This window comes from Sander vitreus, chromosome 5 (genome assembly GCF_031162955.1).
Source record: "Sander vitreus isolate 19-12246 chromosome 5, sanVit1, whole genome shotgun sequence".
Classification (NCBI taxonomy): domain Eukaryota; kingdom Metazoa; phylum Chordata; class Actinopteri; order Perciformes; family Percidae; genus Sander; species Sander vitreus.
The window spans coordinates 33,302,075-33,318,926 of NC_135859.1; the positions used below are offsets into that span (position 1 = coordinate 33,302,075).

The following is a 16,852-nucleotide window of genomic DNA, read 5'->3' on the forward strand; positions in this document are numbered from 1 at the left end:
GTTACGAGTTGATGAACCACTGAAACGATTTTGGAAACATTATTTTAAGGTACAGAAAGTTCTCTAGTGTTGCTTTAAAACATAAGACAAGTACAACTACAATGATTTATGTATATTGGTCTGGGAGTTTGGATTTGGCTGGTACTGTGACATGGCATTTAAGGTGAAGTTTATTTGTGACGAGGATGGTTACTGAGTCAACGTCGACATGTAGGTCCTGATCTAAACTGATAATGTGAATGTGTCCACAGGTGATGCGGTTGTGTATGGAGCAGACACAGCTACTGTGGTGATTGAGGCCAATGATGATGCTAATGGGATTTTCTCCTTGGAAGCCATAGAGAAACCTGTCAAAGAGGGCAAGACTAATACGTTTTAGTAAGGAACAGGCCTTCAAATCAAGTTTTTTTGTGTGCAAAACATCTTGACATACATCAGAGTTGTATACTTGTTACATGCTCATTTACATTTTATTTAAAGAATTAATCAAAGGTTTTCCTATGCATTGACAAAACTGTGAAGTTGACATTTTTGAGGTACAAAGTCTTCACCTGTATTTTCTCTTCTGTCCCAGTGTGCTGCGTGCAAGGGGCCATTTTGGTAACGTTACTGTCTTCTGGCAGCTGTTCGCCAATGACTCAGTGACTCCTCTGGAGGAACACCAAGAGTTTAGCAACACATCTGGCTCCATCACCTTCAATGCAGGAGAAGAGGCCAAGCCTATTGTCCTGGAGGCCATCTCAGATAAGCTCCCAGAGTTCAATGAGTTCTTTGTCCTCAGGCTGGTTAATATCTCAGGTGAGTGCAGGATAAAAGTGACATATTTGTTAGATTTGAGAGATATATTTAGAATAAGAGATCTGAATAAATGAATCACCAGAGAAAAGTGGAATTTGCCATAATTGACATGACGTTTCATTTGAGTCATGAGCTTTAAAATCTCGATACTGACACTTGTTGGCAAAGAAATGACAAAGAAGGATTCATTTAATTTGTAATGTTGTCTTGAAAACCCTTCAGCTCTTGTCCATAATTTCTCTAAGGTGGTTACCCAGGGGAGGGCGGACGACTAGCCAAGACTTCTCTGAATGCCTCGGTTCTCATCCCTTTCAATGACGACCCATTTGGTGTCTTTGCCATCACTGACAGCAACCTGGACCAAGAAGTAGCTGAAGATGTACTCTCAGAGGATGATATGGCTGACGTCACTTCCTTCACCATCCTCCGTCAGCAGGGTACTTTTGGTGATGTGCGGGTTGCCTGGGAGATTGTTACTGGCCTCTTCCCAGAGGGCCTTCCTCTGATGGATGACCTGCTCCTTCTAGCCTCCTTCCCAGACGAGGTTGAGCTCAGGCCTCATGCCAGGCGACACCACTCAGCCACAGACACTTGGTTTTTCTCTGGGCGTCCAGGAGCTTATGGGACCATCTCCTCTGAAGATGGGCCTGCTGTTGTTGGAAACTTCACCTTCTCTGCTTGGCTCGTGCCCAGACCAGACACTGACGGCTTCATAGTCTGCAAAGGAACCAGAAACGGGACCTTGTATTATGGAGTGAAGGTCCACACCAATGAGTCTCATGTCACGGTGATGCTATATTATACAGTGAGAGGATCAAACAATACCCAGGTGGCCCGGGCCACTGCTGAGAAATTTGTAGAGAATAATGCCTGGGTGCATGTCATCATTACTGTTGATGATGGGATTATTGAGTTCTTCCTCGATGGGAACCCTATTCCCGGAGGACTGAAGAGCATCAAAGGAGAGAGTATCAACGATGGTGAGTTATTTCATCAGATATTTATTAAACATAGCAGAGTGACAAAGGTCAGGTTGTTGAGCATAAAGTGTCCGTCATATCCCATTTTGTTTTACGTTCAGCTTGTGTCTGCGGTCTCTTTGTCGGCACATGTAGCATATGTTGTCATGACTTTTTAAGCATGTTTTTGTGTGTGTGTGTGTGTGTGTGTGTGTGTGTGTGTGTGTGTGTGTGTGGGAAAGGACTTCAAGATTATCTCTCATTGTTCACATGTGGAAGTCTTAACTTCTTACAAACATCATGCATGCACACCCTCACGCACACTAATACACACACACACACACACACACACACACACACACACACACACACACACACACACACACATACCTCTCAGTCACTTCCTCATTGTTCAGGACTACTGGGACTCTGCTATGCTTGAATGAGCACTTATCCTCAGCACTGCTGGATATTGTTACTGCTAAAGGGAATCAGCCAGCATCTTCTATTCTGTCTATTCTCTCTAATTATTGGAGACAATAGTCGCAGCCTGTATTGCTCCAAAAGCGCCCCTTGGGGGAAATATTCTGATGGTTCTTTGGCTAACTTCAATCACAGTAGATGTACACATAATCATCAATCATGTCATGTGTTATTGTCCTGCTACTGGTAACTCAACCCATAGAGGAATTGTTTTGTGTCAGAGCTTTATACTTGCTCACTGTGGCAAATTTCCTGCATGTGTCCCATTTTGTGCAAGTAAAAGGAAGCGATAGGCACGAGAGGTGTACGTATAAATGAGTAATGAGAAAGAGCCGGACCTGGGCATTTAGCGGCCTTAATCAAGATTCTGTTTGTGGTCCCAATACACTCCAACATAGCAACCACGTTTGTTCCACCATTAACAATAATATGATTATATGAGCGGTCAAAAAAGTCTGAAAAGAAGTGTGAAAATTATTTAATTTATATTCAGTTGCTATTGTCTCACCAGATCTCAAGTCAACTAAAATGATAAGTTACAGGATCTCAGGTGTTAGTTAAATAAATCAATTAAAATTGTTATGTAATGTAGTAGTGTTATTCTATAAAACAAATGTATCAATCTGTGATTTTTAAAGCATGCAAACGATCCGCTATGTGACAAACACAGTTATTTTCCAAAAGTGTTTGGAGTTTCAGGAATTAATAACAGTAAGATCTGTATTATTTTAAACTAAATCATGGGTACAGCAGCTTTGAAACCTCTAAAAGTGATGATGATCTTGTTTGACATGTAGGGAAGAGAATACATCAAATACATCCACAGTTAATGAATTAGAACTTATATCTGTGGATGTTTGTGTGTGTGTGTGTGTGTGTGTGTGTGTGTGTGTGTGTGTGTGTGTGTTTGATTGCAGCTTGTGACCCAGTACCACATTAATCTACTGAATATCAGTGTTTCCTTTTTTTCAACCTCATATTTTTCATATCATATCCTGTACGAAGTTGTGCTTGAAGCAAAGATTGTGGTTTGTTTACTTCTGTATCCAACCATTTCCAACTTACAGCTTACACATGAATTGCCAGTTAGCCATCTGCTGTATACAATTTGATGCACTGTTTTCTTCTATGTCTTTCTACTTTAGGACCTGCGTCAGTGTTTATCGGGTCAGATCCTGTGGGCGAACAGCGGTACACAGGCCTTCTCCAGGATGTTCGCTTGTACAGGACTAAGCTGAACCGAAGCCACATCCACGAGCTTCACACCCAGCCTGCTAAAACCGACCTGCGTAACATCTCCGGCTACCTACGGTACCGGCAGGAGGAGAGGCAGAAGTCGTTTGTGGTGGAAGTCAGGGATGATAATGAGGAGGAGGGAGAGGAGGTGTTCTATCTACAGTTGGTAGCAGTTCATGGTGGAGCGCGCCTCCCTTTCCCCAGACCCACTGCTACCTTGCGAGTCATGAAGAGTGACAATGCCAATGGGCTTTTTGGATTCACCGGTGCCTGCATACCTGATGTAAGTGCAATTTGTTTAGTCAGTGGCATTTAGTGGACTGTTTTTTGCTGTATCTTTTAGCCCCTCACAAACTCTGCAATTACAACATTTGGAATGTAAACCACACTGGTAATCAATAAATTAATCATCTTCACGACCACTATTACAGTAGCATTTGTTAGTGTCATCACTTAGTTGTGTCTACAGAAAAAAAAAAAGCATAAGCATAGAAACACATGTAACGTAAACCGACTGGTTTGTTGGCCTCTATCCTGCTGCATATTTCATCAGTCTTCATGCCTGGCTGCAGGGAGAGCATGCTCTCTGTTTTTAGTTGGATTGGATGCGTGGGCTCTCATTTTGGCCCTCTCAGGTAGAGCAACAGCTGGTAAGGCTGCAGGTCAAGGCATTCCTGTAGAAGTGGATCACGAGTTCCAGCACTGGAAATGGGAGATCTAGTTCCTCGTTTCCATCAGCACAACAGGTGGTAGGGCTGGGGATGGCATTCCATCAGAACTAGAGGATCGTCTTTATGTCCTTGATCCTTTGGGGATTAATAGACATAGAGGCACGTGGGCTATCAGGTGCTTCCTCTCTAAATCACATTATTACTGTGCTGGAATTAGACCTGCTCATTAACATAGTTGGTAAGACTAGCTCATTTAAGCATTCAATATTTATCATTTTTCCTCCAGCGGTTCAGAATTAATCAACATTTGTATTCCCTTGTTTAGACCACTGGTGAGGGTTCCATTATCTCTTGTGTGATTGAGCGTATGCGGGGATCTCTGGACCACGTTTATGTCAACTACAGTGTTACCCAACTGGACAGCTTGGACAGTGAGATGCCAGCCCATCAAGATTTTGTTAATGCCACTGGAGCTGTGCTTTTCATGCCTGGACAGCGCTCTGAGGTGTGTGTACTGTGTGTGAGAGTGACTCAATGGTCGGATTTGTATTGATGTGATGTTTTTTGATCTGTGGGAAACCCCTCTGAGTTTATCTAGGGTCACACAAAGCAAAGGCACTCAGTCGGTAAAAACAAGTGTGATGTACCTTATTTACTGTATTTACACATCAGTATATTGATTTCAAATATATATCGTATGTCCAGTTTAAAAGCAGGAATTTACAGTTACCCAAATGCAAATGTTTTTTTGACAATCAGCCCCACCTAGTGGTTGGTTGTTTGTGTATTTACTGATGAGTCAACAGGTGCCAGCTCAAGCTTTTACATTTACTTTTACCGAAATATAGATCTTCTTTTCATGGGTACAGCCTGGACTAGAACATCAAACTAATGTATGCACATTTTTTTGTTAGGTATTGAACCTGTTGGTGTTGGATGATAACCTCCCAGAGCTGGCAGAGTCCTTTCAGATCACACTGGTGTCAGCAATGTCCGGTGACGGGAAGCGTGGCTCCACCCCCACCAGTGGTGCAAGCATCGACCCAAATAACTCTGTTAACACCATCACTGTCACAGCTAGTGACCACCCTTACGGTATTCACTCACATGCCCAAAAAACAGCACTGTTGTACTTTCAATGTTGCTAATAAGCGATCCATATTTCTAAGATTATGATGTGACAAGTGGCTTATTGGGTCAGCTAAATATAATTACAATTTCTCTCTCTTCTTTTCCATCTTATGGGCATTATTTTATTCCTCCCCCACTCCCTGCCCTCCTACTTCAATCACACCTTTCCCTCCTTTTTGTTACATTCTCCCCTATTTCCTTTCTTCTACACATAACAATAAACACACAAACACACACCCTTCTCTAATCCAGGCCTGCTGCAGTTTCAGCCTAGCCCTCCAGGAGAGGGATTTATCGCTCCATTGTTAGAACCTGCCCATGTAACTGTTAACGAGGAAGATGGAGAAGTCCGTCTGCTGGTGGCCAGGGCCCAAGGCCTTCTGGGAAGGGTCATGGTGGGATACAGGACAACCCCATTCACAGCTTCCAGCCCTGAAGACTACGAGGTTTGTTTCCACTACAGTCTTTAGGCCTACTGATGCATACACGCAGATGATGTATCGATAAACTAATCAGAAGATAGAGAGAATACATTTTGCCTGCTTCCCTTGTTACCTCCGGTAGGACTCAGAGGGCATGCTGGACTTTCTTCCAGGGGAGAGGTTAAAGTTCATCACCGTGACCATCATAGACAATCCTGTCCCTGAGCTCGATAAGATTTTTAGAGTGGAGCTCTACAATGTTAATGGAGGAGGTGAGAAAATTATCACAACCGTGTTTTCATTTGTTTGAGTCACATATTGATATATTTCTTTTCGTTCTTTGCCTATTTTAATTAGAGCTCAACTGACCCTGTAATCTGCCCTACTGTTTTTGTGTGTTTTGTGTGCTGTGCTCCTGTGTGCTTCCTCATACCCATCTTCCTACATGCCTACCTACCTTCCTTCCTTTCTATTTGCCCTTCGATCTCCACTCTTCGGGTGTGATTCTTACCTGGTGTGACACTTGTTTGATCCTCGTGTGTGATCCATCAGTGGATCAGTTTCTGCATAGTGAAGGAAGTGGTAGTGGGGAGAGTGACTCTGACTTCCTCCTTCCATCCTATCATCACCATGGTAAGTATCCCCCTCCTTTTCTCCCCAAACTGCTTCTTGTCTCCATTCCTTCACCCCCACACCAACATCATTTCTCACTCCCCAGGGCTGCAGGATGCATATTTCAAAGTCAAGTTAGAGATCAAGTGACATGTTGCGGCTGCTGACAAGAATATACAAGACCATTTTTTGTCCTCACAAATTGAAAGTGCTATGTCTTTCTTTCAGAATAATATTTTTGGCTGGTTTGATAGAATTGTAAACCAGATTTGCACCATAAAAGCTCAGAAACTCTCCTCTGAAAACTTTACTTAAATTCTTGGGCAAATTGGACTACTGTGTACTATCAGAAATAGTACGCATAAAAATCATCCATAAAACTTCTTAAATTATTATCTTTCAGCTCAGTTGTAAGTGCATATATATGTGTAGGTGTGTGTGTGTGCATATGCATGTGTTTAATTGTGTGTGGTATTTATATTGTATTGTGACCCCTGTGAGAAGTACCCAAGGAGAGGGATGTGGGAAAAGCAAATAGCCCTTAAAGGGTAGTAAGAGTAAGTGGTTGACTTAAGTGTCGAAGTTTGGGCTGCTGTCAACCATTCTGTCACCAAATTGCCATTTCAATCTGATTCTCTTGACCATGGTTTCCAAACTATTTCTCATATTTAAGATTTTGTCCCAGGGTCTGTAGTCTGATAGGGATTTTGCTTTTAGATGTTTTATTACAGAAAGTGTATGAAACCCATGACCAAAATAGTCATACATTCTGTCATTGTGTTACTTATGGATGTAATTATAGTAAAAATAAATTCCCCTCTGAGACCCCCTCAAGGACTCCTTGTGGTCCCCCCTGTGATAGATTACATACTTCATTTAAAATGTCATTAAATTCCGTCCAAACGTGTTGGAGGAGTTCCTCAGGGATCTATTCTTGGTCCTTTACTTTTTACATTTATAACTATAATATTTAAAACTTAATTTGAGTTCCAGCTTTTCAGTTTCCTCTCTTTATTTACTGCTGAAACATGTTTCAGCTTTGCTGATCTTTTACTGGTTTCAGTTCAACAAACTGAACCTGGATATTAAAAAGACAACATTTATTATTGTGAACCTGAAAGTTTATTTTTCACATAGAAACAGAATATTTTAAATGGAGCTTCCAGCAGATGAGGCAATACAGGTACAGGTTTGTTGGGTATTATTATTAGGCTATTTATATTAAAATCACCAGCTTGATTGATTAAAAGATCATCGTCACATTTCCATTCCCTCCCATTGGGTCCTTTTCATTTTCTTCAAACTGAAACAAAAAAAAAATGCAACCAAAATGTATCACCAAAACGTAACACAGAGTTTTATCTTGTATGTTTATATGTAGCCAGCTTGGGAGTTGCATCCCACGTCACAGTGATCATCGCTGCTTCTGATGATGCCCATGGAGTGTTTCAGTTCAGTCCTACATCCCTGACTGTTAACGGGACAGAACCTGAGGATGGACACAGCTCTGTAATTCTGCAGGTCAGTGTAAATCAGTTTAAAAATTAGGAAGGGCCCATTGAGGCTCAAGGAGATAGATGTTTCCTTGTGTTTGCATTTGCAAGTCAAGATGCTAATACTGCTCTCAGTCCGTCACGTTTTTTTTATTACAGTGTATTGTTAAGTATTGTTCATCATCATGCCATGTTTTTTTTATTGTTCTCTCTTAGGTGGATCGGTCCTTTGGCGACCTTTTCAATGTAACTGTGTACTGGGAGGCTGATCCCAGTTCTGAGGGACAGCTCCTTAGCAGGTTTGGGAACATCACCTTTGGTGTAGGTCAGAAGTCAGAGAACATCATCATCAATGTGGCCCAGGATGAGATCTCTGAGTTGGACAAGAGTTTCAACTTGTCCTTGGTTAATGTCTCCAACGGTCGTCTGGGTGTTCAGACGTCTGCTACCCTGACTCTGCTCGCCAGCGACGATCCTTATGGTGTTTTTGTATTCGCTAATGTAACAAGGTCTGTCCGACTTTCTGAAGCTGACTCAACTGTTTCCCTCACCATCCTGCGACAGAGAGGCCTGATGGGTCAGGTGTGTACTTCTGTAAAAGTATAGAAATTGATGCCACTTATGATTCTGTGACTTTTAATAAATAAATAAAAACGGATTCCCACATGTGATGGATGAAACTATTTCTTTCCCATTTTTTATTTGTCTAGGTGCGAGTCACGTATGGGACACTAAACGAGGCAGATCCGGAACCTTACAGGACCCCTGGGGTGGGCCGAGCCACTGAAGGGCGGGATTTTGTTCCCCTCCTGGATTCTGTTGTGTTCTTGGCCAATCAGAGTCAAGCAAACATCACCCTCCGAGTGCTGGATGATAAGGATCCAGAAAGAGACGAGTCCATTTTTGTGAAGTTGCTCAGTGTTCAACTCATCAAAGGAGAGCAGAAGAGGCTCAGTAAGATACTGACACACCCCACTGAGTGGGAAGTTTTACCTGAAGAATTAATTTAAGATATAATGATATTCAACCTTACCACACTAAACTGATTAAATATCCTCTCACTGTTCTTTTTAGTTTCCAATTCCCCTTCTCTGGGCCCCATGACTGACATTGTAGCCCAGGTGATAGTGGAGGCCAGCGACGATGCTTTTGGAATGCTCCAGCTGTCAGCTTCTGCTGTCAGTGTCGCTGAGGACTACGTTGGGCCCATAATCAATGTTACACGTGTTGGGGGGATTTTTGCTGACGTATCCGTCAAGTTCCGAGCAGTGCCTTTGACCGCCAGAGTCAGTAAGTGTTGGGCATGGAACATGGATTTAAATCTGTCTCTTTATGATTTGTGTGTGAGCAGGCAGGCCATGTCCATATGTATGTGCATGTGTGCCATCCTATAGGTGAAGACTACAGCGTAGCCTCCACTGATGTGGTCCTCCTAGAAGGGGAGTCCAGTAAATCTGTCCCCGTCTATGTCATCAATGATGCCATCCCTGAGCTGGAGGAGACCTTTCTCATAGAGCTGATCAACCAGACCACCGGGGGAGCTCTCCTCGGGGAGCGCACACGTGCCATCATCACCATACTGCCTTCTGATGACCCTTTTGGTGCCTTTGGTTAGTTGGCATTATCCAGGATGTGTTTGTGTCTTATTATTTCTCCTTGTTTTGGACAATTTGTCCATGTTAAGTGAGTTCTTGATTTTATTTCTACCTAGTCTTCCAAGCAGTTCCAGTTACCATAGAGGAGCCAGGGTCTAATTCCATTGAGGTCACGTTGCCTATAGTGCGTAAAGCTGGTACTATTGGCACAGTGGTAGTCCAATGGCAGGCCACTGTCAATGGTAAACTAGCAGTGGGGGACATCAGACCCACATCAGGAGAGGTGAGATTTGCTCCCGGAGAGACCATGAAGACGCTCCTAGTGGAGATTTTAGCTGACGACGTACCTGAAATCACCGAGGTAAGTAGCTTACATTGAAAATGACACTGTGAATTGCGTAAAATGATACATCTGTTGAAATATTTTACATAATTTAAGCCGCAATGTTTATTTTTTTTTAACTCCTTCCGTCTTTTCTAGATAATTAAGGTGGAGCTTACTGGTGCCAGTAATGGAGGAAGCCTTGGAGCCGATAGATCTGTTAACATAATAGTGCCTGAAAATGACAATCCATATGGGACAGTATACTTTGAGCTGTCTGTGTACCGTGTTCAAGAGCCACTGGAGGGGGTTTATAGAGCCAATGTTACGGTCCGCAGAAGGTACTTTTAGTTATTGTTTTCTTCTGGAATAATGTATTTTTTTATGTACTCACATTAAACACACTTTTCCTATCTGCTGTCTTTTCTCTGTCTTCCCCTTTGCCTTTATTCCAGAGGTGGTCTATTTGGTCGCTTGGAGATTGTGTACAGCACCTCTGACATCGATATTGTTGGCTTGGCTCAGGCTGATGGCCGGAATCTGCTAATGTACTATGACCTCCCAAAACCAGGTGTTCCATCCACTGCCCCCCTTAGGACTGTTAACATTACCGGGCAGACAGACCCACTGGCTGCATGTGCTGCTGCCTGTCTGAGAGAGCGAGCCTGCCAGGCCTTCTCTCTGTCATCAGGGGTGAGCCCACCATCCTGCACTTGGGTGGCTTCAGGGGTTGACCAGCTGACCGTTAAATCTCAGGTTATGACTTATGTCAAAAACAGCACTGCAGCTGCTGTCCTGTTCAGTGGCCAGGCTGTGGCAGGGAGTGATTACACCCCTGTAACAGCTCAAAGTGCCTTCATGGAAGATGGGTCAGGGGTCGCCAACCTCACAGTCCCAATCTTGACTGATAAATTCCCTGAAATGGATGAGAGCTTCTCCATACAGATCCTAAAGGTAAAACACAATTATATATATATATATATATATATATATATATATATATATATATATATATATATATATATATATATATATATATATATATATATATATATATATATATATATATTGCCCTGTGTTATTTCTGGTTTAATTTGTTTTACATGCATTCTAGGGCTGCAACTAACGGTTATTTTCATTCTCGATTAATCTGTCGATTATTTTCTTGATTAAGCGATTAGTTGTTTAGTCTATAAAATGTCAGAAAATTAAGAAAAATGTCAATCATTGTTTTCCAAAGCGCAAGATGACGTCCTCAAATGTCTTGTTTTGTCCACAACTCAAAGATATTTAGTTGACTGTCACAGAGGAGAGAAGAAACTAGAAAATATTCACAATTAAGAAGCTGGAATCAGAGAAATATTTATTTTTATTTTTTAAATAAATAATTACTCAAACCGATTAATCAATTATCAAAACAGTTGGCGGATTAATTTAATAGTTGACTACTAATCAATTAATCTTTGCAGGCCTAATGCATTCTATTTCAACTGTATAACGGATCAAATGTTTTACCATGTATTGTTTAAAGGTAGGCCTGATGAATCTGACTGTGGCACAGAAGAACCTGCCCTCGATTGGCCAGCCAGACAAAGCTGTGGTCACTATAGGGATGAATGGAGACGCATTTGGCGTATTTTTGATATACAGCCTCAGTCCCAACACCACTAACGAGGGGCTCTATCTAGAGGTTCGAGAGGAGCCTACGGTTGTGGTGCCCCTGGTTATAGAGCGGAGAGGAGGGAATCTGGGCACCGTCACCGTAGAGTGGAGGTTTGTTGGAGGAAAGGCCACACCAGATGCTGACTTCACTGGGACTGGAGGGATTCTGGTCTTTGATGGTATGTGGATCACTCACTGAATTGTTTTCAGTGGTGGAATGTAACTAAGTACATTTATTTAAAGGTGCTCTAAGCGATGTCACACATTTTTTAGGCTACAACATTTGTTGTCACATACAGCAAACATCTCCTCACTATCCGCTAGCTGCCTGTCCCTTGAACACAAAAAATGCGGTCTCTGTAGACAGCCCAGGCTCCACAAACGGCAACAAAAACAAACTGCGCCAACTTGCACCACCAAACATAATAAACAGTGTTCCAGCCAATAACCGACAAGAAGGATTTGTGGGTGGGGGTTGGGGGGTTAGTGCGCGGAAGGGAGGGGGAGGGAATGGGATGAGGAGGAGGGAGGGGCGAGCCAGCCTCCGTTTTGTTTGACAATACTTCGAACGTCAACAAGAAGTGACCTCAACCAACATCGCTTAGAGCACCTTTAAGCACTGTACTTAAGTACACATTTGAGGTACTTGTACTTTACCTGAGTCTTTTCTTTTCCTGCCACTTTCTACTTCTACTCCGCTACATTTCAGAGAGAAATATTCTACTTTTTACTCCACTACATTCATCTGTCAGCTTTAGTTACTAGTTACTTTACAAATTAAGATTTTTGCACATAGAACACATGTAGTTTATAAAATACAATGTTTTATTATAAATTAAACTACCCAACAATATATAAGCTTTCAAGTAGAGCCGAAATGATAAGTCGATTAAACACTTAGTTGACTGACAGAAACAGCTTGGATCGTTTCCAGTTTCTAAAATGTGAGGATTTTTCTGCATTAAGTTCTTTTACTTTTAATACTTTAAGTACATTTTCCTGATGATACTTACATACTTTTACTCAAGTAACATTTTCAATGCAGGACTTTTAGTGTGGTATTAGTACTTTTACTTAAGTAAATGATCTGAATACTTGTTCCACCGCTGATTATTTGGCACAACTTCCTATTAAAAGGCATGTTTGTCCTTTGTGTCTACAGGTGCTCTGAAGAAGACAATAGAGATATTAATCAGAGATGACATTGAGCCAGAGGACAGCGAGAACCTCATGATTGGTCTTGTTAATACGGAGGGAGGAAGTCGGATCCTGCCGAGCTCTGACACTGTAACCATAGTGATATTGGCTAACGATAATGTGGCCGGGATAGTAGGATTCCATCCAGCCTCACGTTCTGTCATTGCCAGAGAAGGTGCGTCGCTATTTTTGATATTCTATAGTATGTATGTCCAAGCACATTATCACCCCCTTACTGTAGTAAGTCAAATGTATTTATAGAGCACTTATCACAGATAGAAATCACAAAGTGCTTTACATAAAAACACACAAGATGATACATACTAAAAACACAGTAATGTGTTATACAATATAACTGTCATACAATTTACAGTAATGTAGGTCTTTATCTGGTTTTCAAAAGAGTCCACAGAAACAGCAGACCGTAAGGATGAAGGTAGAGCAGAGATATTCCCCTAGGGGTCCTCAGAGTTAGTGCAGGGGGGCTGCCAAATTATGTTTATGTTTTCTTTTTTTTTTTAAATAATATATGTCTGAAAATATACATTTACATGCATCTACCATTTTAATAGCAAAGATAAATTGGTCTATTTGTGAAAGAAAATCTTATTTACACATTTGAAGATAAGCGTCCTATGCCTACTATGGTAGCCATACAGTTAATCTTAAAGATTCAATGGCCCAATCCCAAAGTCCGGACTCACAGACTCACGGACTTTGGTGTGCGTTCTTTGGCTTAGGGTTGTCCCAGTGTCGAATTTCAAAGGGCGTGAGGGTTTAAGTACACACTTACCGAGCCCTTTCCGTGAGTCTGCATCGATGCAGACTTCACCAAAGGAAATAACCCACAGTTCAAAGCATGACACACGATCACGGAACAGAACGGACCTGTTGTCCAGCTTGTAAAGCAAGAGTTTGAAAAAAATTTGGAATCAGGCCGCCGTCTCCTGGGCCTTGGCCGTGTGGAAAGCAACAAACTTAAAATGAAAATTCCCAAACCGGCAAGTGTCAGCAACATCTTTGTTATTAAATGTCGCCATGGTAACATGTGATCTCGTGAAGTGCTGTCCCAATCCCATTTCTACCTATCTGAGCCCATGTGGCCTCACACACTCACTCACGTAGCACCTGAGCTCAATTAAGTCTGTGAGTCTTTAGTCCTTAGTCCTCAGGGCTCACTTTGGGATTGGGCCATTGCCATTTTATTTTCATCCATGCGGCCCAGTTTAATGCAACTTAATTCTATACAGTAAATATACAGTAAATGTAGTAAGGGGTCCCTACTTTGTCTCTCTTTGAGCTAAAGTTCTTTGCCTAAAAAATGTTGAAGACCCCGGAGGTAGAGCATTCCAAAGTCTCCGTCTCTTAAGCCGGGGGTGTGGAACAGACAGTAGATTTAACATAACTAGACCTAAGAGAGCGAGCTGATAATAAATAAAGCTGAAGTAGCTCGGCCACCTATTACATTACATTCCAAACCATTACCACTGTCCCTGTCACGAGAGATGTGAATGATGTATGAGTGCAAACGTAAGGGAATGCCCTCATAGTAGTGGAGGCATGTAGCAACAGGTGGGTTCTATGGTCGTCTGTCATTATCTTGAAATGATGCATGCATGAGCGGTTGAAGTCTCCCTGAGTATAATCCATACCATTAGAGACCTTGAGTTGCCTCTACTGGCATCTACAGTATATTGCTGGGCAATATATCAATATTATATTGACATCGATATATGAGGCTAGATATCGTCTTCAATTTTGGATGTCGTAATATCCTGACACCAGTCTTGTCTTTTCCTGGTTTTAAAGGCTACATTACAGTAAAGCGATGTCATTTTCTGGATGTACCAGACTGTTCTAGCTGTTCTATCATTCACCTTTACCCACTTAGTCATTACATCCACATTATTGGTGATTATCAAAACTCTCATTGTGTGCATCTTTTGTGAAAGCACCAAAAGTCAACCCTACAATATCGCGGCAATATCGACATCGGTGTATTTGGTCAAAAATATAGTGATATTGGATTTTCTCCTTATCGCCCAGCCCTACTACAGTTTAAGACATGCATTTCACATTAACATGCTCATATTATGCTCATTTTCAGATTCATAATTGTATTTAGTTGTATCAGAATAGGTTTACATGGTTTAATTTTCAAGAAACACCATATTTTTGTTGTACTGCACATTGCTGCAGCTCCTCTTGTGTTGAGCTCTCTGTTTTAGCTACAGAGTGAGGCATCTCACTTCTGTTCTTTGTTGGGAGTCGCACATGCGCAGTCGCTAGGTAAGGACTACTAGCCAGTCAGAAGCAGAGTATGAGGGCATGCCATAATAACAGCTAGGCGAGCATTATAACCTGTGTTACAAAGTGACGCACGTTCGTCACAGAAGTAAAGGCTTGACTACAATAGAGCTGTTTGTTTGGAGCTGTTTGTGAACAGTGTTTTCTGTTGGAGATGGTAAGTCCCTTTGGGCTGGACTTTGGGCTTTTTCACTTTGTAAACCTATAACATGCACAAAAAAGATATATAACACAATAAAGGAAAGGGAAAAAGCCAAAAAGCATAATATGAGCACTTTAAGAGTCCATCAATCCATGACAAGTCCATCTTTACAAACCTATATTTGATATTATATATTTCATATTACAGGTGAGAGGCTGTCCTTATTGGTGTTGAGAACGGCTCCAGGTCTGGGTAATGTCACTGTGGACTGGACTGTACAAGGGCCGCTCGTACACCGGACCTTCACCCGAACCTCAGGGACACTTTTCTTTACTTCGGTAAATACAGTACTAGATGGAGATCTTTGGACATCTTGTTGTGGGATCGTAGTTAAACACAATTATTGCACAGTATAGCGCATGTTGTCATTGTTGATCTTCTGTGAGAGTAGTTGAAGATGCCAACCACAGAGCTTATAGAATCAACTAGAAAAGATTGCATTGAAATGGTGCACACTGTAACAACTTTCTTGTAAAAATACAGTAATTTTCCATAATTAAAATATAGTTTTTAGCTTGAATTTTACATGAACATTTTACATCGTATTTTTGGGGCTTTTTAATCTTTAGTGAAGGATATTTACACCCATATTAACTAATTTAAGACATGTATTTACAGTATTAAACTTGATTTTTAACAGTTTAATTTATTAAATAAAACTAAATTTTCTTTTTATGTGAAAACAAATTCATTTTCTTTAAAAATCAATTCTATGGTTATTCACAGTTACATGTTTTTCATGTTATTTTACCATATACATGAAAACGTACTGTCTATTTTTTTGATTTTATGATATTTTCGTGTTTAACAAAGATAATATGGGAACAAATCTGTAAAATAAAACGGAATGATTCCGTGAAAAGAATTTGTTTTGGTTGTCTCCAGTAATTATGGATGTTGGGGTGTGTCTCCTACAGGGGAAACTAAATGACACCATAGTCCTGCAGCTCCTTGATGACGCCACACCAGAGAACAAAGATGAATACAAAGTGTCCTTGTCCAACATACAAACGTTTGGTAATGCATTGGCTCCCTAGTGTCTTAGTGGTGGAGATGCACTCACTTTTGACTGTCACACATTTCATCACCCATACACTTTCACTGTTATATTGAATGCAGCATAGAGGTGGATGAATAATGTCTTTGTCGTCATGTATTTTGTTTGTTTTGTCAATTTATATTTCACCATTATGTGTACCTTTTAATTTATAGTGAAGGAGTGCTGTATGACTGCTGGCTGTCTCTATGTTAGTCCTATGTCACCTGCCTAGGGACTGCAGATGAAAGAGAAAAAAATAGTTATTTTTACTAATTCTGGCATATTTATATGGTGTTTTGTATACAACAGTGTTCATAAATATGCATGGTCCCTATCAAATAAACCAATAAAAAAAAAAAATTCTGCAAGAAACCACACACACACAAACTCAAAATAACCCTAGTCAGAATTATGACCCAGATTATCATTCCCCTCACTTTCACACACAGGCGTTGTGGTGACAGGTCATGCTGCCCTGGATGTTCAGGGCAGGGAGGCGGTGCTTACTGTGGACACCAGCGATCAGCCCTATGGGCTGCTGAGCATCGCCCCGTCATCCCTTAGGGTGAGCACGGAGGAACGGGACCGAACTATAAACATCTACGTCAATAGAGAGTTTGGAGCCTCAGGTCAGTGGGAACAAGACTTGTGTACACTAAAACATGTACTAAATGAATAGGTTTCCTTTTTCATTCCATTCCTTACCCTGTAACTGATATCACA

General features: G+C 41.3%; 1 protein-coding gene across 1 annotated transcript in view; it reads left to right on the plus strand.

Moving 5' to 3' along the window:
• The window catches only part of adgrv1 (adhesion G protein-coupled receptor V1), a 153,053-nt gene that overhangs the window by 21,323 nt on the left and 114,878 nt on the right, over positions 1 to 16,852 (plus strand). Inside the window, exons 18-39 of the mRNA XM_078251549.1 lie at positions 252 to 378; positions 575 to 798; positions 1,044 to 1,778; positions 3,386 to 3,759; positions 4,473 to 4,652; positions 5,062 to 5,242; positions 5,531 to 5,724; positions 5,843 to 5,972; positions 6,253 to 6,333; positions 7,694 to 7,833; positions 8,022 to 8,387; positions 8,516 to 8,759; positions 8,880 to 9,095; positions 9,200 to 9,415; positions 9,517 to 9,761; positions 9,882 to 10,063; positions 10,178 to 10,676; positions 11,254 to 11,563; positions 12,547 to 12,756; positions 15,238 to 15,368; positions 16,008 to 16,107; positions 16,579 to 16,758. Of these exons, the coding sequence (XP_078107675.1) occupies positions 252 to 378; positions 575 to 798; positions 1,044 to 1,778; positions 3,386 to 3,759; positions 4,473 to 4,652; positions 5,062 to 5,242; positions 5,531 to 5,724; positions 5,843 to 5,972; positions 6,253 to 6,333; positions 7,694 to 7,833; positions 8,022 to 8,387; positions 8,516 to 8,759; positions 8,880 to 9,095; positions 9,200 to 9,415; positions 9,517 to 9,761; positions 9,882 to 10,063; positions 10,178 to 10,676; positions 11,254 to 11,563; positions 12,547 to 12,756; positions 15,238 to 15,368; positions 16,008 to 16,107; positions 16,579 to 16,758 (5,265 nt within the window). The remainder of the gene's footprint in view (positions 1 to 251; positions 379 to 574; positions 799 to 1,043; positions 1,779 to 3,385; positions 3,760 to 4,472; positions 4,653 to 5,061; positions 5,243 to 5,530; positions 5,725 to 5,842; positions 5,973 to 6,252; positions 6,334 to 7,693; positions 7,834 to 8,021; positions 8,388 to 8,515; positions 8,760 to 8,879; positions 9,096 to 9,199; positions 9,416 to 9,516; positions 9,762 to 9,881; positions 10,064 to 10,177; positions 10,677 to 11,253; positions 11,564 to 12,546; positions 12,757 to 15,237; positions 15,369 to 16,007; positions 16,108 to 16,578; positions 16,759 to 16,852) is intronic.